Source organism: Ursus arctos, unplaced genomic scaffold (assembly GCF_023065955.2).
Source record: "Ursus arctos isolate Adak ecotype North America unplaced genomic scaffold, UrsArc2.0 scaffold_11, whole genome shotgun sequence".
Taxonomy (NCBI): domain Eukaryota; kingdom Metazoa; phylum Chordata; class Mammalia; order Carnivora; family Ursidae; genus Ursus; species Ursus arctos.
The window spans coordinates 34,736,532-34,757,540 of NW_026622775.1; the positions used below are offsets into that span (position 1 = coordinate 34,736,532).

The 21,009-nt window shown below is 41.8% G+C and overlaps 1 protein-coding gene across 3 annotated transcripts; it reads left to right on the top strand.

Annotated features, from left to right (window-relative positions):
* The first annotated feature begins 275 nt into the window (after positions 1-275).
* Positions 276-20,151, top strand: MMAA (metabolism of cobalamin associated A). Of its 3 annotated transcripts, XM_057310103.1 has the most exons (8): positions 1,165-2,005; positions 7,014-7,125; positions 7,783-9,208; positions 11,595-11,717; positions 14,926-15,096; positions 17,490-17,575; positions 18,598-18,747; positions 19,788-20,151. In XM_057310103.1, the coding sequence occupies exons 3-8, from the start codon at positions 8,764-8,766 to the stop codon at positions 20,073-20,075; spliced, it is 1,263 nt and encodes a 420-aa protein (XP_057166086.1). In that variant the 5' UTR covers positions 1,165-2,005; positions 7,014-7,125; positions 7,783-8,763; the 3' UTR covers positions 20,076-20,151. The 3 variants fall into 3 exon arrangements, with proteins under 3 accessions (XP_026355210.2, XP_057166086.1, XP_057166087.1); XM_026499425.4 differs by lacking the exons at positions 1,165-2,005; positions 7,014-7,125 and adding an exon at positions 276-304 and having other exon boundaries at positions 8,705-9,208; XM_057310104.1 differs by lacking the exon at positions 1,165-2,005 and having other exon boundaries at positions 6,522-7,125; positions 8,705-9,208.
* The last annotated feature ends 858 nt before the right edge of the window (positions 20,152-21,009 follow it).

The following is a 21,009-nucleotide window of genomic DNA, read 5'->3' on the forward strand; positions in this document are numbered from 1 at the left end:
ACCTTCTCCCGCTTCACTTCCCGGCAGCTTTCCGGCACCCCGCCGACTTCCCTCCCCGACGCAGGCCCGCAGGCCTTCACGCACACGCGTCCCCCACACGCGCCGGAATTCCGCGACCACGTCCGCCGGGGCCCTAGCCCCGCCCCGCGCCTCCGACAGGTCCCCGGTCTCCCGAGGGCTTCTCGCTCCCGGCAGTGGGCCCTGCGCCTGCGCGCCGCGGCCAGCGCGGGGCGGGGCGGGGCGAACCCTGTCCGGCGGAAGGGGCGGGGCGGGGCGGGGCGCCACTTCCCTGGCGACCGGGCGGGTGAGTGTGGGGTGGAGGTTGCGCGCGCCGTCCGGAGCCGGGGATGGGCTCCCGCCTCGGGATGCCGGGGAAGAGGGTCCCACCCCGGCGTCGGGGGCGCCCCCTGGAGGATTTGGGGTGGGGGAAGGAAAGGAGAGTATTATTGAACTGGGTGATACTGGGAATGAGGGATATGTGCTGACAGGCAGGCGTCGGCAAAATGGGTTTAGAGGGAAGTTTCGTCGTTTTTTTCCTTAAAAAGGAAATGCTCTGTAAGCAGTGTTTTAACATTTACATCATTTTAGGCAGGTTGTGAGCTTACTTACTGTTGTGCCACAGTAAGGTTTTGGTAAAGTTGCTGGTCCCTTGCTGCTGCCAAACCTGGCGAATGGTTAACCAGAGAATGGATCTGAGGAAGACACGATAGTCCATTGTAGCTAGGTACTTCCCAAGAGTGAAATTAGAACTCCTCTTTTATGGAATAAAATCCAGGATATAAAAGTAGGGTTCAAACTAAAAGTCACAAAGAGTATCTAGGCTTTGTCAAATACTCGAGAGGCGTGGGCTAAGTCCTTTCCAGCAGACGTCCTGTATTCAAGTCATTTATATTTCTCATTAGCAAATGAAAGACCACCTAAGCAAAAATGGCATAAAATTACTTATTTTATTACCTTTCTTAAGAGCTGTGCCCTAATACATACACTCTGGAAAACAAAGATTACTAAAGCTTTTCCAAGTTAGTAGAAAACCAAGTGTCCCGAAGGCCTGTGCAGATTCTTAATCATTTTGGGGTCATCTGCAATGTCCAAAATACTCTTTTATCGGTAAACACTTAACGTTTTGTGTTCAAAGTAATAAGAATTTTAAAAAGGGAATAACTCAGTTATTTTAAGGGCTATATTCTATTAGAGCCAAAACAAACATGAAAAGTTATATAACCATAAGAAATGTAAATCTCAACTTAAGGTATTTGAAGCTGTCAAGAAAACCTGTATTTGGCATGGAAAGGGCTGGTGAGTGCTTGAAACATCTGCGCCTTCGCTGACTGTTGCCATGTGGGCATGTGGGTCCTTCATATGCAGATCATACACTGGGCTCCCTAAGACCAGTTTGGATTTGAAACTCAGTGGTAGCAGTGGGAATGAATGAAAGTGTTTAACAGTGATGAAATTTAGAAAAATAGAGATTTCCTAAACAGATTGAAACCTAAAAGTGGAAATTGAGAAATCTGAGTCTTAACTGAAAAAGTGATAAAAGGTAAAGTGGATAGAGAACCTTAGACTATCAATATCCCCTGCATGAGTTCAAGATGTATTGGTGTTACTCTTACATAACAATGACCTATTTAAAGGTTGCTTGTATAAAAAGTCATTCTGCTGTACCAAAATTTCCTGAGATTATTGGAAAAGGATAAGGTAAACCCCTCTGTGGGGCATGTGGGAGATGGCAAACAGATTAATGGCATCTGACAACTTATCTTCAAATCAAAAATGATTAGCATTGAGAAATGGAAACACATGGTGTAACACTGCACTGCGTGTATGAACCTGCTGTGCTGCAGGCACTGACCTAATGTATTGATTTTGGAAATCCTATGTGCTTTTTCTTGCCAGAGTAGTTATTGAAATTGAGAATATTCATTGGATCAATTTCAAGACAAAATTATCTTGACTGGCTGCTGCTGAGCAAATTTTTAATGAAGGAAAACATCCATATATTGAAGTAAGACTTTAAAAAGAAAGTCCTTAAGATAAATATATATTTACTGTAAAATCTAGAAAAACGTGTGTTTCAAACATTGATTAGTTGAATAATCCCCATAATGGAGTTATTGACCCATACACAACTGTTGTATATGTTAATTTATTCTGTGAGCAATAAACTGTGCTGTGGGTACAAAGATAACTCATAGTCTAGGCAGGACTAACAACTTAAAACAATGTGACCAGCATTATAATAGAGGGATGTGACCTGTACATGATGACAAGAGAGGAGTGACAATAGAAAGGGCATGGAAAGGGGGAGTGGAGTACTGTTTCTGGAGGAGAGACTTGAGTTGATTCTTGAAGGCTGAAGAGGAATTTGTGAGATGATTAAAGAAAGAAGGACAATTTTTATTCATCTCATTTATTTAGGGAATATTTTTTGCTTGCATTATAAGTGGACGTACTTTCATCTAGTAAAGCTCTTGTTACTGAGTTTTGATTCCTTACAAACTTATCTTTCTGTTTAGGAACATTAGTTAGATGCCAAAGTTGCCTTGATTCAAAACAGGGAACGTAGAAGGTAGAAGGTTTTTAGTAAAGATTCTCAGATCACACAGATTAAGGATGTTACTCAAACTTTCCTTTCTAGTATATTAGATCAACATAAAGAATTCCCTCATGAACCTTAAAAAAATTTAACAGGTTACCATATGCCTGACACTGTGCTGGATTCTGAGAAAGCTAAGACTAAGACATTGTCTCTTCTCTGGGAAGATCATTGGCTGGGCTGAGGGGTGAGAATTGGTGGAGCAAGATCTGTAAATAGATACATGAGAAAACAAGTGAATAAAAGGCTGTGGAGCTTTGCAGATGGAACAGTTGACTGCCTGGGAAAGGGGGGGAATATGTGTCCTAGAAGAGGTAATATTTGAACTGAGTAGGACTTCTTCAGGCAAAAAAGTAGAAGATAAGCGTTCTAGACACCTAATTTTTATTATAGACTTTTTCTTTAAAGCTATCATGCTCAAAATGGTTACTAGCCCATCTGTATCACATTATTTCAGAGTACTATGGAACTTCATATCTTACCGTGATGATTCTGACAGAATGTGCATAGAAGCATAGCTAAAACATAATTACCACTTTTTTCACCTTGTACAGAATTCTTTTTTGCTAGGTTTTAAAGTATATATGCTAATTTTATGTTTAATTTAGAAATTGACATAAATACATATTGAATGCAATGCTGATGGTCATAGTAACTGTTTAAATTAAGGACTCATCAAGTTTGAGTCTTACATTATGAAGAAGTCTCAATGCAGAAAGAAGGAAGTTACAGATTAGATACAAAGGTAAAAATTAAATCATGAGTAGTTATTACACATTTCTTACTAAGAGTATACATATTCTGTTTTATCTTTAAAAAAGATTTTTTTACCATAGCAACTGTATTAGTTTTCTTTTGCTGCTATAACAAATAACCACAAACTTAATGCCTTAAAACAACACAAAGTTATCATCTTACAGTTCTGTAGGTCAGAAGTTTGACATGGGTTTTGCTGGGCTTAAATTAAGGCACGGGTAGCCCTTTATTCCATCCTAGAGGTTCAGTAAGGGTGGGCTGAGTCCTCCTCACATGACATCATTTTGCTCTTCCCCTCTCTCTTTCTCTAAAGGACTTTGGTGTTATATTGGGTCCACCTGGATAATCCAGGATAATTATTTTATCTTAAGGCCAGCTGATTAGCAGCCTTAATTCTGTCTGCAAATTTAATTTCCCTTTGCCATTTAACGTAACATAGTCACAGGTTTCTTGCATTAAGACATGGACATCTTGGGCGGGGGGCATTATTCTGCCTACAACAGAAAAATATGATTAGCCATAAAACAGGATATAAGTGCTGGAATACCATTTATCTATAGACACAGTTAACATATGTATTTCTGTGTGTGTGTGTGTAAAATTTTATGAAAAATGGTATAACGCCTCTTTATCTCCAGCCACTCTTGTGCTAATCTCATTTGGTCTCATGGATTTAAGTAACACCTAAATACTTAATGATTCTCAAATTTAGAGGTAAGTTCTGACCTCTCCCTTATACTGTAATGCAACTGCCCACTCAGGATCCCACCTGGATATTTGGTACACATCTCAAACTTAATGTATCAGAACTGGAACATGCCTGATCTTACCTGAAACTTGACCTCCTGAGTCTTCCCCAGCTCATTAAAGGGCACCTCCATCTTTACCGTGATTCAGGGTAAAACCTGTGCTGAATCCTTGACTGCTCCCTTCTCTTCCATCCCACATCTCATTTATTAGCAGGTCCTTTAGAATTCATCCAGAACCTGATTTAACACTATCCCTACATGGTCCACGTCCTCATCAGTTCTCATGTGCACTATTGCAATAATCTCTTAGCTGGTCTTCCCATTTCTGTTCTTGCATCCCCATCAGATCCTTTTAGAACAGAAGTAAAGTCAGGTTCTCCTTTGTCCTACTGCTTCCCTTCTCATTCAAAGTCAAAGTTCTTCCAGTCATATCTATGGCCGTATATCTGACCCCCTCTTGGCCTTCACTCTTACACTTTCCCTCTTGCTTATTCACGTCTAGCCACACTGGCCTCCTTATTTATACATCTATAGTCTGTCTTCCCTTACTAGAATGTTAGCTTTATGAGGGCAAGAACTTTGTTCTGTTTTGATCATTGTTGTATCACCAGTGCTAGACTATTGCATGACATATGGTAAATGGTCAAATATTTGTAGAATGAATGCTTTATAATCTGTTTCTCTCTCTTTCTCTCTCAACATATTACTTTGCTCCTTTTTGATCATAGCTTTGTTGGGTAACAAGAAGTAGTCATGGTAAGATTTGTAACTTAAAGGGCATGTTTTAGATAGTTAGAAGTTTTTCTTAGACTATATAGACAGCATCTCTCCTGGATAGGACGAGGTTTGGTAAGAATGTTCTGTATCATCAGCATTTCCTCTTTCTCTGTTTTTTGGCTCTTCCCAATGCCGTCCCTATCACTGTACACATTTTTTTTTTATTTTAAAAGGTTTATTTGTTTCTTTTAGAGAGAGGGGAGGGACAGAGAGCATCTCAAGCAGACTCCCCACTGAGCTTGATATCATGACCCATGAGATCATGACCTCAGTGGAAACCAAGAGTCAGATGCCTAACCTACTGAGCCAGCCAGGCGCCCCTCTGCATACTTTTTGAAAATGCTTTTTACTTGCTTTGGGAGGGGCACGGTTACTAATATCTCTTTACCTTTTAGCCAAAGGACTTCTCCTTGATCCTAAAGTAATTTACTAAGAAAAAATGCCATAGAGAGTCAAAAGACCTGGGTTTGGGTCCTGGCCCTCCCATTGGTATGACATTAGTCACCTAACTAACTCTTGCTTCCCTTCCCTTGTTAAATGAGAATAAATAATAATTAATAATAATAAATGTGATCATAGAATTATCTGGGAGAGTAAAGTGAGATGAAGTATTTGAAAATGGTTTATAAACTCTTGATTGACAAGCAGATGGGAAATGAAATAGGTTCAGCTCAGCAGCCTTTTTTGGTTTGTTTTTTCAATAATTGCCACGTGCCAGCCTCCATCGTGAGCTTTGAGGGTTCTAATGTGGACAACGGGGTCTTGAATCTGACTTCTCTTTCCTTAATGCCTTGTCTAAGTCCAGGTCCTCATCATCTCTTTTGGGTCTTTTCTAGGGTTTCCTAAACTGGCCTTTGCGTTAGCAGGGTCTGATTCCTCTTGAGTTCTCACCACTGCTCCTGGTATTATCTCCCTAAAAACCCAAGTTGATTATGTCCTTAATCTCTGTAAAGATCTCTGTCATTTCTCCACTGCCAACAAGGAGCGTCAGGTTTATCCTGGTCCAGCTTCATAACTAGTTGTAACTAGTTCCATGTATACACCAGGTTTCTGTCTCACTGAATTGCTCAACCTTTGATACAGCAGGGAAGAGACCAAGCTCCAGCTGTGACTCTGTACATTTAAATCCTCAGCCTGGAAGGCCTGCCTTCTCCAGTCGTTGTTGTTGTTTTTAATCCTTTCAGACCCAGCCCTGACATTGACCCCTCCATGACTTGAACCTTCTACTCCCCAAGGAGAGTTAGTTTCTATAATTTTGTCTGTTCCCACAGCACTTTGTGGTTTTTTTGGACATGCTGTTTATTATTCCGTGGGCTTTTGAAGTGCTGGGATTATGTCATTTAGGGTAATATAATGAGACAGTCGGTCCACCTAAGAAGGTGTAGTGGATTGAATGGTGGCCTTCAAAAAGATACACCCATGTCCTAATCCCTGGAACTTGTGAATGTGACTTGTATTTGGAAAAAGGGGTTTTTGCAGATGACAGATGCCATTAAGTTACAGATCTTCTTTTTTTTCTTTTTTAAGAGACACAGTGTGTGAGCGGTTTGGGGGGGGGGGGCAGGGTCGGAAGGGGAGGGAGAATCTTAAGCAGGCTTCACGTCCAGGGTGGAGCCTGACTTGGGGCTCCATCTCCCGACCCTGAGATCATGACCTGAGCTGAAACCAAGAGTCAGATGCTTAACCGACTGAGCCGCCCAGGCGCCCCTGAGTTAAAGATCTGGAGATGAGATCATCTTGGATTATCTGAGTGGATCCAGTTCAGTGACAGATCGCCACACAGAGGAGAGACACCAGGAAAAGAGAGCATGTGAAGCCAGAGGCAGAGACTGAAGCTGGGCAGCCGGGAGCCATGGAGCCGCAGGAGCCCCCAGGAGTGAGGAGGGACAGGGAAGAGTCTTCCCTCAGAGCTTTCAGAGGGAGAGCAGGCCTGCCGACGCTGGCATTTCTGCCTTCCAGCCTCCAGAACAGCGAGGGAATAAATTTGTTGTTTCAAGCCACCCAGTTAGTGGTAATTTGTCACAGCAGCCCTAGGAAACGGATACAGAAGGTCATAGTAGCATGACTGGAACACAGTAAAATGTCATTGTCATCACCAACAGTAACACTGTCATCACTGTTATTCTTAAACCTAGCATGGCACCTGAAGAGCAGGATACGCTCAGAAAATAGTGCGTGGTTGAGTAGAAACGCGGTGCTTCCCGGGAGCTTCCAGTCTGTCGTAGCGGCAGTGGCGTTGTCGAGAAGGTGCTTAAAGAGAGCTGCCAAAGTAGAGCCCCTCTGAACTGTGTTGTTTTAAATGTCTTTTTGTCTGCTTGTGGGAAGGGTGGTGGTGGATGTTTTAAATTGTCTTTTTAGAACCATTTTTACGTGGTTTTCCGTAAGTTGTCTTTCAGAATAAGACTCATTTTGTCAAAATAGACGTCATTATGCCCCCCCTGTCCATAACGCCCAAAAATAGAAAAATGATGAGCAGTTATAGTTCTAAAAATAAAAAACTTAAAATATGTCTTCTTTTTCCTATTAGAATGTTATTTAGTAAAATTAATTTCATGCTGGTTGGCCTTGAAATACAATTTAGAGAAGTACTTTGGAGCAATAAGATAATTTATTTCATGCTGCTATGAGGTCGTTGAAAACCAAAATTTTCAAATAATCATAAACCCAAATTTGGTAGGCCGTATGTATCATTTGTACGTAAATTTTAGTTTGCCACCTAGGTCTATGACCTAATTTTTACTAATGTTTTATAAATTGGTATAATAATAATGAAAGCTAAAGATTATTGAGCTCTTACTCTATGCTAGGCACTGTTCCAGGCTTTTTACATGAGGCTGTTGACATGAATTAACCGAATTCATTCTCACAGCAATCCTGTTCTCTTTACCTGTTCTCTTGACCCAGGAGGATGCTGAGGCCCAGAGTGGCCAATATCACGATAGCTGACGCGGCAGAGACTCAAAGTGGCCGTGGCTCAGAACCTCTGTTCTTTCCTGACTCTCCATGTACCTTGCCAGCTTTCATTGCTGAATACAGTTCGAAATGGAGAGTATCAGTAAATCTAAGTGAAGCATCCTCGTCTAATTCCGTAGTAGTTCAGACTTCAGTGTGCTTACTTACCCTCAGAGATGCTGATGTGTGGGGCTGGGAATATGCATTTTTAGTAAGCACTAGGCGGTTTGGGTCCTGCTTGGAAATACACTGATCCAGTTAGCATACAAACCTCACAGTTCATTTCACATGAAGGCCCGGGGTGGTGCTGGTGGTGGTGATGGTGTGCTTATGTTAGGCCATTCTTTGCATATATCTATGTTCCCGGGTGAGCCCATTGAATACATACACTTATCTAAACTTATGCCTCAAGTGCCTACACTACTAATCACATTTTTTTTTGATAGAGAAAGAATAAAAGGCATCAGAGGAAATTTTTTTTTAACCTTTTTAATGAGCCTCAAAATAGGGTCTATTTGATCCGAGGAAATTATAAGCTGTAGACAGAAGAAAATAAGCATGACATAAAATTTCTGCCCTAACAGGGGTTTTTTTGTGTGTATTTATTTTTTGTTTAGAAGAAACTTTTAATGTACATTCTATTTTACAGTAGAGCAATAATCCATCATTTGGGCTACTCTGAATATTAACTGTAGGCAAAGGGGGGGAATCTTCTTTCTTAGGTTTGGTAAGAAACTTTCACGCAGTTTTCCTGCCAAGAAGCCTGATTATGTGTGTTTTAGAATATAGGGAAAACACTAAGCTTGCAGTTTTACTAACTTCAGTATCTTAATTGTATATTGAACTGGCAAAAATACTTTTTTCTTTCTTCTAGGGAGTCACAAATCACATTGAGCCAAAAAACATCCAGTGTTTTCTGCAGTTACAAACAAAATGAATATTCCCATGCTACTGCAACATTCTCACCAGCGTTTCCTAAAAGGCCTTTTAAGAACACCTTTCCGTCGTTACCACTTCATCTTTCACTCAAGTACTCATCTCGGATCGGGAATCCCTTGTGCTCGACCATTCAATTCTCTTGGACTCCATTGTACAAAATGGATGCTGCTGTCAAATGGTTTAAAGAGAAAGTTATGTGTACAAACAACCTTAAAGGAACACTCAGAAGAACTTTCTGATAAAGAACAGAGATTTGTGGATAAAATTTATAGTGGTTTAATCCAAGGGCACAGGGCCTGCTTAGCAGAGGCCATAACTCTTGTAGAATCCACCCACAAGAGGAAAAAAGAGTTAGCCCAGGTGCTTCTTCAGAAAGTATTAGTCTACCACAGAGAACAAGAACAAATAAATAAAGGAAAACCACTAGCATTTCGAGTGGGTCAGTCTTTTTTTTTTTCCTTTCAGTCTATTCAGTAAATATTTTTCTAAATTTTCTCTGTTTTAAAATAAGTCTAAATAGTTTGTAATCTAATGGGAATTCTTTTTTTCTTTTCAGAATTTTGGGCTGGATTTTAAATGCCCCCCCCCCTTTTTTTTGCAGATATTGGTCTTGTTATGTTGGGGGGAAAAAGTGTTGTGGTCATTTGAACTAAGGCTCTGTATTTTAAGAGAATAATATAAGATTTCTATTTTGGCAAGAATCTGTGGCTTCCAGAAAAGGATATGCATATGAAGAACTAGCCCTTCTGCTTGATAGTCTGAAGTGAATGCCTTATTTTTGTATTTATATCAAAGATAATTATCCTTATCACATTTCAAAATTCTACTTCTTAGGAATTTCATTAGTCTTTCTGGGGCAAGTCTCCCTTCTTTCAGGTACTTTTTGTTAGAGTTTCTGGGAGTTGCTTGGCTCTAAGCACAGCCATCTCAATACCAAAATGTGTTTTAAAGCAGAAACCATATTCATTTGCTATCTATTTCTTGAATAAATTGAACAATAGGAATTGTTCAATTTCTTTTTTTTTTTAAGATTTTATTTATTTATTTGACAGAGAGAGACTGCCAGAGAGAGAGGGAACACAAGCAGGGGGAGTGGGAGACGAAGAAGCAGGCTTCCAGCAGAGGAGCCTGATATGGGGCTCGATCCCAGAATGCCGGGATCACGCCCTGAGCCAAAGGCAGACGCTTAACGACTGAGCCACCCAGGCGCCCCGAAAGTATTCAGTATCTTGAATAATTGACTAGGTTCTGTAATTGAAAATAAGCTTGTTATATTTTTTTAATTGTGCATTTTTAAACAATTTAGATATGTTTGGGTGGAGTGAGAGCTTTTCATGACAGCAAAGTAGATGATTCTAACCAACTTTCCCACTAAAAAGAACTTGAAATGATGGACAAATGATGCAGAAATTTTGTGAGGATTGAGTAAATTCACTGGCATTGTATTAGACTTATATCTCAGTTTATTGATGGTATGGGATTAAAACCTTCTAATGTTATAGTAACAGGGTATGAATCTTTAAAGATTATTTCAAAAAGAGTTTACCAACCGATATTGGTACTGGTCTGCATTGTTCACACATCCTATTCTGGCCTTTACTGAAGGAGCTCTCATTCTGAGAGTACTGCATTGACTGTTAATAATCTTTATGTATTGTAGACAGACAAGATGGCAGACTCCCAGAGAGAAATTCCAGTTATGACAGTGTTTCCTTATTACACCCAAAGGATGTTTGAAGAGAAAACATCCCAGAAATATACGGAGTTAACCAGCAACTCACACTCACTAATAACTCACAAATTTTCATTGCTATTCTGGTTCTTTCAGCTTGGTCTTACTTAGCCAGATAAACCTGTGTCTTTATTGTAGCTGTTTTATTGCCATCATAACTACAAGTAACAAATGTTTTTTCAGCACCCATATAGATGTTTAAGACAGAGACCTGCCCCGAAAGTTACAGTAAGGAGCCAAGCATTCCGTATGACCAATGCATATTTTTTGATGTAATTACAATTAAATGCTTAAGTTTTACATACTTTATGCCTTGTGCTGTTCTAAATATTGCAAATATCAGCTCATCTAGTTGTTACAACAACCTGAAGAGATCGGTGCTATCATGGGCATTTTATTGCAGAGTATACTCGGGTACAGAATGGTTAAGTAACTTCACCGGGATTGCACAGCTCGTAAGAAGCAGAGCTAGAACCAGAACCAGCCACCTGGCTCCAGAGCATGTGCTCTTACCTGCCATGCTCTGTGAACTCTCCAAGCAGGGGGATTTTCTGCCTTTCTTAAGACAAACTAATTTTTTCAGGATTCAATTTAAATTATATATTTTGAGTTCCGGGTAAAATGAGAAAAATTATCTTTCATAAATAGAAAATTATTTTCTCAGTCACTGGGAATTTCTAGAGTAGTGAGTTGTCTTTCCAATGGGAAGACCAAGTGTCCAGCATTGGAGTAGGTGGAGTGATTACTGATCATGATGAGAGGTGGGCAGATGTGGAAATCCAGCACATTAACAACATAGGCAATGAAGTCTGTCCAGAAAGATCTATATTATAGTAAAAAGGCAGATCATATTTTGTAAGTTTACGAAGTGAATTCGGAGAACATACAGAACTCAGAATTGTTTTCCTATATCCCTACACTCAGGAACTAGATAAATAAATCGTTTTTCATTTACTTTAGGAAAAATTAAAATATATTAATGATGGTTTTAATACATTAAGAGAAATAGAAGGTAATCTAATATTTGAATAGAACTCATCATAGTGCTGATCTCATTTCTTTCATTAAATTAGAAGGTCTCTCTCTACTGTAGGATTGTCTGGGCCCCCTGGTGCTGGAAAATCAACCTTTATAGAGTATTTTGGAAAAATGCTTACTGAGAGAGGGCACAAATTATCTGTGCTAGCTGTGGACCCTTCTTCTTGTACCAGCGGTGGTGAGTATTGCTGATTTTTTTTTTAATTGCAGAGCAGGGGTCGTAGGGCTCTCTTATAATTTAATGGGAATCTGCACAGTCCAGTGACTTCTAACCTCTCACTGAGTTTGATGTCCCTGGAAGAAGGGAGTTTGGGGGGCAAGGTGGAGATTGAGGGAGGTAGCTTGGGGCCTTGGGCTCCTTAGTTTGTGGGTAGCCCAGGAGGAGCATGGGTACTTAGAAAACTAGGAAAATGGGTGCCAGAAGCTGAAGAAAATCAAAAGCAGATTTCTGCTTTTTGTCTGTCACAGCTGACACTAGGCCCTCTTCCCTCCTGTTGTTTTTTTCCTGGCTGTGTCAGCCCCTACGCAGTTCAGAAAATGGGTCCATCTCTTCATTCGCTGCTTCTTATTGTTGTAAATCTCTTAAGCTTAAAAGAAAATCTTATTCCTCTTTAGAACTTGTCACCTGTTCATAGTACATGTTCAGTGAAACAGAAGGCTCTTAGAGGGACCATGTAATATATGGCTGTTCTCCCTACAGCCCTTAGTGTGGTGTGTCACATCTCGGGCTCAGCAACTACTTACTGGTTTGAGGGCACACGGTGACTCCAAGTTTAATTTGCAGCTCATGAGAGAGAAAATGAATAAACTTCGTTTCCCCAATGAGTTATTTAAGGAGAACATAAAGCATACCATATAAATACTCAGTAAAGTTTTTTCTTCCCTTACCCCTCTCACGTTGCAGTTATGCATTTAACGAGTATTTGAATGTCTGCTATAGGCGAGGCATTGTACAAGGAAGGCACTGCGTCTTGTAATGGTGACTGAGACACAGTCCTCTTGGCCTTATGGAGCTTTATGTCTAATGAGGGAAACAGACATGTAAGCACAGGCCATTACAATGTAATGTGTGTTGTGAGGGGAAAATACAGGGCACTTTGTGGAAGTGTTTGGTTTGCATACTGTGAGTTTCATGCTAAAAAAAATAGAGATGATATAATCATATTTCAAGGGCTTTAGGTCAATAGAGAGGTGGACAATTCCTATTACCACCCGTTGAGAATTTTAGCTGAGAACAGGCACAGTTTTTGATTCACAATAATAAAAATATTAACCATAAAATAAAATTATACTCACAAGCTTCAAGATTAAAGCCAGGTCAATGTATTATTTACATTCTAAGAACTTTCTTTGTTAAAAGTAAGGACTTGAACAAAGAATTTTTTTATAGTGGCTCTCATTTTCATACAGGTGAGAAGAATTTTTTTCTCTTACCTTCGTAATATTCTAGAATACTTGCAATAGCAAAAGAATGAGATAGTAATGGCAGATACAGTGACAAGATAGCCTGATTAAAGTTGCAAAGCCATGTGGTTCTTAATTCTTAAACTAAAAACAAAGGCCCCTTCCTCAGGTAAAAAAAAAAATTATATATATGTATATATGCTTTGAAAGAAAAAAATACGTGTGGATTAACAGGACACTGTAAGTGTCCATTTCTACTTTATTATTGCTACAGTACCATACATTTGAAAAACAGCATGATGCGAAAGTTAAGAAGCATTACTTTTTCGGCCTATAGTCAGTCCTTGTGCTTCGGATTCACAGACCCCCTGCAGTAGCTTGGAGACCTCTCTAAGGATCTACAGCGGACAGTTTGGGGCTCACTGGCTAGGACAGTGAGATGGGAGAGTGATTTCATAATGTTTAGTTCAGTGTGTGAAGATCTATAGGATAATAATTTAAAGTACAGCTTTGGCAGATTGTTGACTTACACAGAGATGATGTCATGCCGAAAATTACTTTAGAAAAAAGTTTTGTGTGCAGTAAATAAGGTAGTTGGGATACGTGGTAGGTGTCTGCTCTAGAATTAGAACCTATAAGAACTCTAAACTGGAATCATGAGGGAAAAGATCATATCTTTACGGAACTTCTCAATGTTTAGCATCAACTTTATGTGGAAAAGTGTGCTCTTAGGCAGAGGGAAAATTAAAATTCGGATTAGAATAGTACTACACCTTCAAATGTTGTTATATGGCTAAAGGAAAGTTAAAGTTTGAGGTAATTTCAATAGTTCCAGGGCTTTTAGTCTTCTAGAATTTGCAAGTAGTGATATTTGCCAAACTACTGCAGTAAGCCCTGGAACATCACTAGTTCTATTCCGTAGGTATTAAATTAAATGACAGGGTGCTCGGGTGGCTCAGTCAGTTAAGTGTCTACCTTCTGCTCAGGTCATGATCTTGGGGTCCTGGGATCCAGCCCTGCGTTGGGCTCCCTGCTCAACAGGGGAGTCTGCTTCTCCCTCTGCCCCTCCCCCCTGCTCATGTTCTTTCTCTCAAATGAATAAATAAGATCTTTTTAAAAAATTTATTAATTGCCTACTGTGAATAAGCACTCATTATAGAATATGTAAGACATGGTTCCATGGGCAAGGAACTTCTTTTTTTTTTTTTTTTAAAAGATTTTATTTATTTATTTGACAGAGAGAGAGGCAGTGAGAGAGGGAACACAAGCCGGGGCAGAGGGAGAGGGAGAAGCAGGCTTCCCGCTGAGCAGGGAGCCTGATGCCGGCTCAATTCCAGAACGCTGGGATCATGACCTGGGCAAAGGCAGATCCTTAACGACTGAGCCACCCAGGCGCCCAGGAACTTCTCTTAAAGCAGAGTTTCTCAACCTTGGCTCATATGACACTCTTTGTTCTGGGCAGCTTCCTGACATTGAAGGATGCTTAGCAGTGTCCTTGGCCTCTACCCACCAGATGCCAGTAGCATCCTACCCCCAGTTGTGACAAGGAAAAATCTCTTTAGATATTGGCAGATTTCCTCTGGGGGCAAACTCATCCCCAGCGGAAAACCATAAAGACAACAATGTTAAGATGACGGTAAAGAAACCATCCTGGCTGGCATGGAAGATTCATTTGGGGACTAGTGGAAGCTGAAATTGGACAGGTAAGGTAGGGCTACATTCTGAGGGCCTTTAGTGCTAGGCTGAAGAATCTGGATTTGAACCTCTAGTCAGTGGAAAGCCATTATACATTTTGAGGGGTTTGAAATGTTAAAAGGATCAATTTGGCATCATACACACTGTGTCGCACTAGAGCTCAATCATATGAAATAATTTTGAGATTTGGGCAGAAATGTCGTAAAGCACTTCACTTGGGAATTAGCTGATTGATAATTGGCCCTTATAGGTGTTCCATGATTAGAAAATGTAACTCTGTATTTTAGGGTCACTCTTAGGTGACAAAACCCGAATGATAGAGTTATCAAGAGATATGAATGCATACATCAGGCCATCTCCTACCAGCGGTACTTTAGGAGGTGTGACAAGGACCACAAATGAAGCTATTCTGTTGTGTGAAGGAGGGGGATATGACATCATTCTTGTTGAAACCGTAGGTGAGTGTGATTTTCTATTTCATAACAATAAAGTACGATTGTAACGAATGCTAAATGAAGATGAGTGACAACTAGTATCATTTTGTTCATTCAGTATATGTTTACTAAAGGTATAATTAAATACAAGATATCTCGGGTTCTATAGGAGATATGAAAATACAGGCTCTAATCCTGACCTTTAAAGAAAAGCCATGTATCTGGAGAACTGTTATACAGGAGTGGTATGTTGTAAATGCCAGAGGAGAACTGTAAGCATTGGAAACAACACATTAACTTAACACCTGTTGTGTGTAAGCACATTTCACATGTCTGTAATACTCGCTAAGAAAATTCATGTAGTTGGGTACCTCTTTAATACAGGGCCATATTTTATTTAATCTTTATATCCCTAGTACATAGTTATACACAATGAAAATACTGAAACAGAAACCCCAAGAAATTCACAGGCTTGCGGCAAGACAATCTACTGTTACTGAGTGATAAATGTTTGTGACACAACCTGACTGAGGTTTGAGGGATCAGGGAAGACTTCCAGGAGGAGGTGACAGTTGAGCTCGGTGTTGAAGGAGGAATTGGAGTTAAATAAAGAGAGTGAGAGGATATGGCCCATTTACAGAACCGCGGTTTGCTCAGGATACTTAGCGCATAGAGTTTGGGGACGCATGGGGGGAAGAGAGATGGGGCTGGAGACCAGAAACGCCACCATGGAGTTGGATGGAGGAAGAGTTGCCTGTGTGGTAGTAGGAGAATCAAGGGAGAAGAGGACTGTAAAAACCAAGTGCATTGGCTGTAAGGTGCATTTGACTGCTTGTCCCAGAGACTCGAAATAACTGTGACTCAAACAGAAAGTGGTTTATTTTTTTGTAAACAGAAGCCCAGAGGCAGGCAGTCCCGAGCAGGCCTGGTGGTTCCACAGTGCCCTCAGTGTCCCAGGCTTCTGTGTCCGCTCTCCATTCTTAGTACTTAGTTTCCATCCCCAGGGTTGCTCTTGGTTAAAAGACGGCTGTTGAAGCTCTAACCATCACATCCACATTCCAGGCAGGAGGAGGAGGGAAGAGGGAGGGTAAGGAAGGAGGGGAGTGGGGTAAGCAGAAGAGGTGTACCTCCTGGCTGGATTAGCCCTCTTTAAAGAATTTTCCTGGAAACCCCATCTGGTGAATTTTGCTTTCCTCATTAATCATCTCTGGCGGAAATTGGGTCTGGTGACTGTGGGCTTTCACCTGGTACATCAGTGCTCCTAACAACACTGGGGTAAGGAAAGGGGGAAGAGTAAATATGGAATGGACACCCCACCGAAGGACAGAATCTTGAGAGGAGTTTCAGTGGAGCGTGTGATATGGAAGTCAGATTTAAGTGGATTGAAATTAATGTGAAGTAATGAAGTGAAGACAAATGAGCATACATTGATTTTTTTCCTAGACATTTAGCTATAAAGAGAAAGTGAGACATATGGTGATAATTGGAGGAGGTTGTGAGTTTTTGTCTTATTTTTTCCTTGGTTTTTCTAGTTTTCAGATGAGAAAGACATGAGCACAATTCTATGAGGTGCTGAAGGACGGGAGCCAGTAGACTAAGGAGAGGTCAAACGTGAGGCAGAGCGAGGGCCCGGAGGAAGTGGGAGGGAGAGAGAGGCGAATCCTCAGCAGTACTTCTTACGCTGCGGCTGGAGAGGAGGCCGTGAGCAGGGCTGGTGTTTGGACCTGCTCACCTGTGGAGGGGCGAGGGAGACGCCGAGGGAGCCCTCGCCTTTATTTCCCTGCCGAGTAGGCGCCATGGGCATCATCCTGAGGGAGATGACGGCACAGTGAATGTTTGTAGTAGCCCTGCGAGGAATGGGAAGCAGCTGACTGAGCGTGCTTGGGGACATTGCTTTAACCGGGCGGTGCGGGGCGGGCAGCGGATGGGAGACACCATGACCCTGCGGTGGTGCCTGTTCCTGCGGCATTTCTCCAGTGTGCTTACAGAAGAGGGAACACGGATCGTCGGACTGCTGCCTGGGTGGGGGGTTGCAGGGCTCGTAGGAGGCTGACAAGGCCGGAAAGCTGAAAGTCTTGACAGGCGTGGCCTAGGGTTAGAACCCCACACTGTTCAAGCTGCTCACTGATGAAAGGGAAGCCAAGAAAGAGCTGCGAGGGGGAGGAGAGAATGGACGTCTCCATTTAGCCAACACGAAGGCTACTGGGAACAAGCGAGGGAGAGAGGCGGGGAGGGTCACAGGTGTGCTCGTAGGCACGGCAGTGCATTTAATAGGTTCTTCAGAGGTGGGGTGTTTCCAGTGGGACCAGTTTGCTCGTGTGATTGTAGGTGCGAGTGGAGGAAATGGAGGTCAAGGTGGTTGAGAAGGTCTAATCACTATGAGTATTTTAGTGTACAGTCGTGCTTTCCAATTTCAGGTGTGGGCCAGGCGGAGTTTGCCGTTGCGGATATGGTCGACATGTTGGTTTTACTGCTGCCACCAGCAGGAGGAGATGAATTGCAGGTGAGTATGTTGACTTTTGTGTATACACAAAGTATACATCTCTGAAAGTACAAATTTCCAGTGTTTCTGCAAATTAAGTTGCTATTAATGTAGGTAAAAGAAATGGCATTCGGGGGCACCCGGGTGGCTCAGTCAGGAAAGCATCTGCCTTCAGCTCAGGTCATGATCTCAGGGTCCTGGGATCGAGCCCCACATTGGGCTCCTACTCAGTGGGGAGCCTGCTTCTCCCTCTCACTCTGCTCCTCCCTCCACTAGTATGCACTCTCTCTCTCAAATAAATAAATAAAATCTGGGAAAAAAAAAAAGAAATAGCACTGATATTGGCTAAAATACCTGAGTCAAAGGCACATTGTCTGTTTTTTCCCAACTTATAGTAGTAGAATTTATGACCTTGAGCTAATCATACAACTTAGATTTTTCCACCTGCCACATGGGAGTGAACGGAGTTCATGGACATCTCCGGCCAAGAGAGACCACTGTGGTGTGGTGGTTTGTAGTACCGAGATTGGGGCATTTTTAGCTATCAGGTTATTTTTCCTCAAATGCAAATTGGAAAAAAAATTATAAACCTTAAGGAAAACTTCAAAGATTTTGTTTCTGGAAATGCAGATGTTCGCGATAGGTGTTTTTTCTCTTTCAGTACTTAATGGTGAGTGGTTTTGCATCCGGCAGCATTAGCTCGTGAGACGCAGAATCCATCCTGAGACAGCCGGAATTGCGTCCCGCCACTCATTCACGCTGTGCCTTGATGATGTACTTCCTCTAACTGTGAATGCGTCTTCTCATGCTAGTCTCTAAATTTGGAAGAGATCTTATAGATGACTTCCATAATCCCAACAGCTGGTGCTTTGTGAATAATTTCTGCTGAGTAATTGCGGTTCCTGGTACCCAGGGCTGGGAGGATGCAGAGGAAACGTCAATGAAGCGTGTTGACTCTCCAGGTCTTAGCATTGACTGGTGTCCCGGTTTTTGCTATAATTGAATGAAGTATTTCTGATGCATCGCTGTCTTTTTCACATCAGGGTATCAAAAGAGGTATAATTGAGGTGGCAGACCTGGTGGCTGTAACGAAATCTGACGGAGACTTGATCGTGCCAGCTCGAAGGATGCAGGCAGAGTATGTGAGCGCACTGAAGTTACTCCGCAAACGCTCACAAGTCTGGAGACCAAAGGTCAGCTTGCGCTCTGTTCTGCATTTCTCACCCTGAGTGGCCGCGCATTAGGAGAGAGGATGCGAGTCCCAAGCTAGACATATAATCAATCTTTGCTTGGATGTGAGATCACAATTTTAAAAATTATGACAAAGGCAGAGTGGGTAGTCATGATTTTAAATATAATCCTTCAACCACGAGATGTCAAAAACTAGATGCGAGAGGATAGATTCGATTGCTTAATGCTTGACTAGAGCCATTTGGAAGTGATAGCAAATCCATTCTGAAAGGAACCTTTCTTAAGATTATGGCGCAATTAGTGATTTGATTCTCTATTTTAGAGTTTGAGTAGGAGAGAAGAAACTTTTGATGTGATCACTTCCTTTCCCATTATGCTTGTTGGGTGCTATTTTCAGTAAGGAGAAAAAAAGCCACGTTCTGTAATAAATGGTACGCTGATATTGATGTGGGCAGCTTTCTGTGCAAGAGGACAGTCTGATATTAAAGAGTAAGTTGTAATCACTCGAATGAGAGCAGCGATGACCTCCGTTACCACCCGCTCCCTGGCTCCTGCAGTCACATTGTCTACACTGGGAGTGGGGCCGTCTGGTCCATGCAGGTACCCTGGGTGTTCGGCTCTTGGCACTTGCTGGATCAGGGAAGTTTGACACAGGGAATGGGACTTTTCTCAACGTAGTTTCATTTCCTAGCACTCAGGCCTCAGGGAAACCAGCATTACCCTTCTCATCCTCGTGACCCTCTCACAGCTCATCCGCTCTGCCGCTGGAGACCATCTGAGCAATCCTAAGTCAAAATAAACCTCTGGGCTAAAACTTTTGACCTGCTATCAGTGTCTTGTTTCTGCACGTAGTTAGTAATCGTAGTGATTGACTCTAGTCTGTTTCTGGGTATAGTTTACTTCAACACAGTGATAAAATGTCTCCGTTTTCACTTCCCTGTTTTCATAGACTGTAAGGCTTCGTTGGCAAATGTCAGAGTCCTTATGAAGATGTTTCCTATGATTTTAAGTAAAACGGTTTTGGTTCTTCCCTTTTCAATAGGTAGTTCGTATCTCCGCCAGAAGCGGAGAGGGCATCACTGAAATGTGGGATAAAATGAAAGAGTTCCGGGACCTCATGCTCGCCAGTGGGGAGCTGACGGCCAAGCGGCAGAGGCAGCTGAAGGTTTGGATGTGGAATCTCATTCAGGAAGGCGTGTTAGAACATTTCAGAACCCATCCCACCATCCAGGAACAGATTCCTGTTCTGGAAAAAAAGGTTCTCAGTGGGGCCCTGTCGCCAGGACTAGCAGCAGATGTGTTGTTGAAAACTTTTAAAAGCAGAGACTAAGGAAATGTATCCTATACAATGACTTTATATATAATTTCATAAAGTATTTTAATATTAAAAATCACTTGAATCCTTATATTTTCAGTAATTCTTTTGTGGTGCCCTTGGCCTCGTTTGTGAACCGTGCTTGAAAAGTCGAAGAATGTTAGATATGACTGGCAAAGGTCAGGCCCTTGGTGGTATTTATAAGGTACCTGTTACATGTTACTGATTTCCACTTCTTTCAGTTCTTACATCCTGGCCTGGTAGCCGGCGGGATAGTTCCTTCTCATCAGTCACAAGCAGAGAAAGCTGAAGAGAACAGAAAAAGCTCACGTACCTTGAAATGTTTTCTGTGATTCTGTATGCTCTGAGTTTCCAGAGAAAATGTAAGCAAGAGGGGCCACATTTCTGAATTCTTACTGCAGGCCAGAATCATACACAATGGGTTTCTAAGAGCTGAAAATCACGACTGATATTTAGTGTGGCAGACAATGCTAGGAATTTCTGAAATGGCCATGTACGTAACAAAACAAGTGGCATGGGCAGTGATGTGAATACAGTTAGTCTACTTGTCTAGACTTGTGGACCCTCCCCCCCACCCCGTGATAGGTAGGAGAGCCCAAAGGGAACTGGGGGAAATCAGCTGCAAATAGTGTGGCCCATTAATCCCCAAGAGTTGGAGTACACCCTCAAAAGACCCAAGTGAGGTCACCATGATTCAAAGGTTCTTCAGTTTGAATATTATCAACGCCTTTTGCCTCTCCTCCTCCTTGGTCATTTGACTTCATATTAGCATCTTAAAGATCTACCTTACTCCCGAAGAGGAGGAACAAGTTTTGTTCTCCAGAGGAAGCATGTCACAAGGGTTGGGCTCTGGGGTTGAACTGTGTGGGTTTAAACTTTAAACATAGATCAGTCAAGTCCCTCGTTAGCTGTTTAAGTTTGGACAAAT

What these genes read in the sequence shown, in the direction of transcription:
- MMAA (XM_026499425.4), top strand. Translation starts at nt 8,764, where the DNA reads ATGAATATTCCCATGCTACTGCAACATTCTCACCAGCGTTTCCTAAAA. An exon ending in CAGGAGGAGATGAATTGCAG is followed by an intron (nt 17,576 to 18,597) that starts GTGAGTATGTTG and finishes TTTTCACATCAG; the next exon opens with GGTATCAAAAGAGGTATAAT. An exon ending in CACAAGTCTGGAGACCAAAG is followed by an intron (nt 18,748 to 19,787) that starts GTCAGCTTGCGC and finishes CCTTTTCAATAG; the next exon opens with GTAGTTCGTATCTCCGCCAG.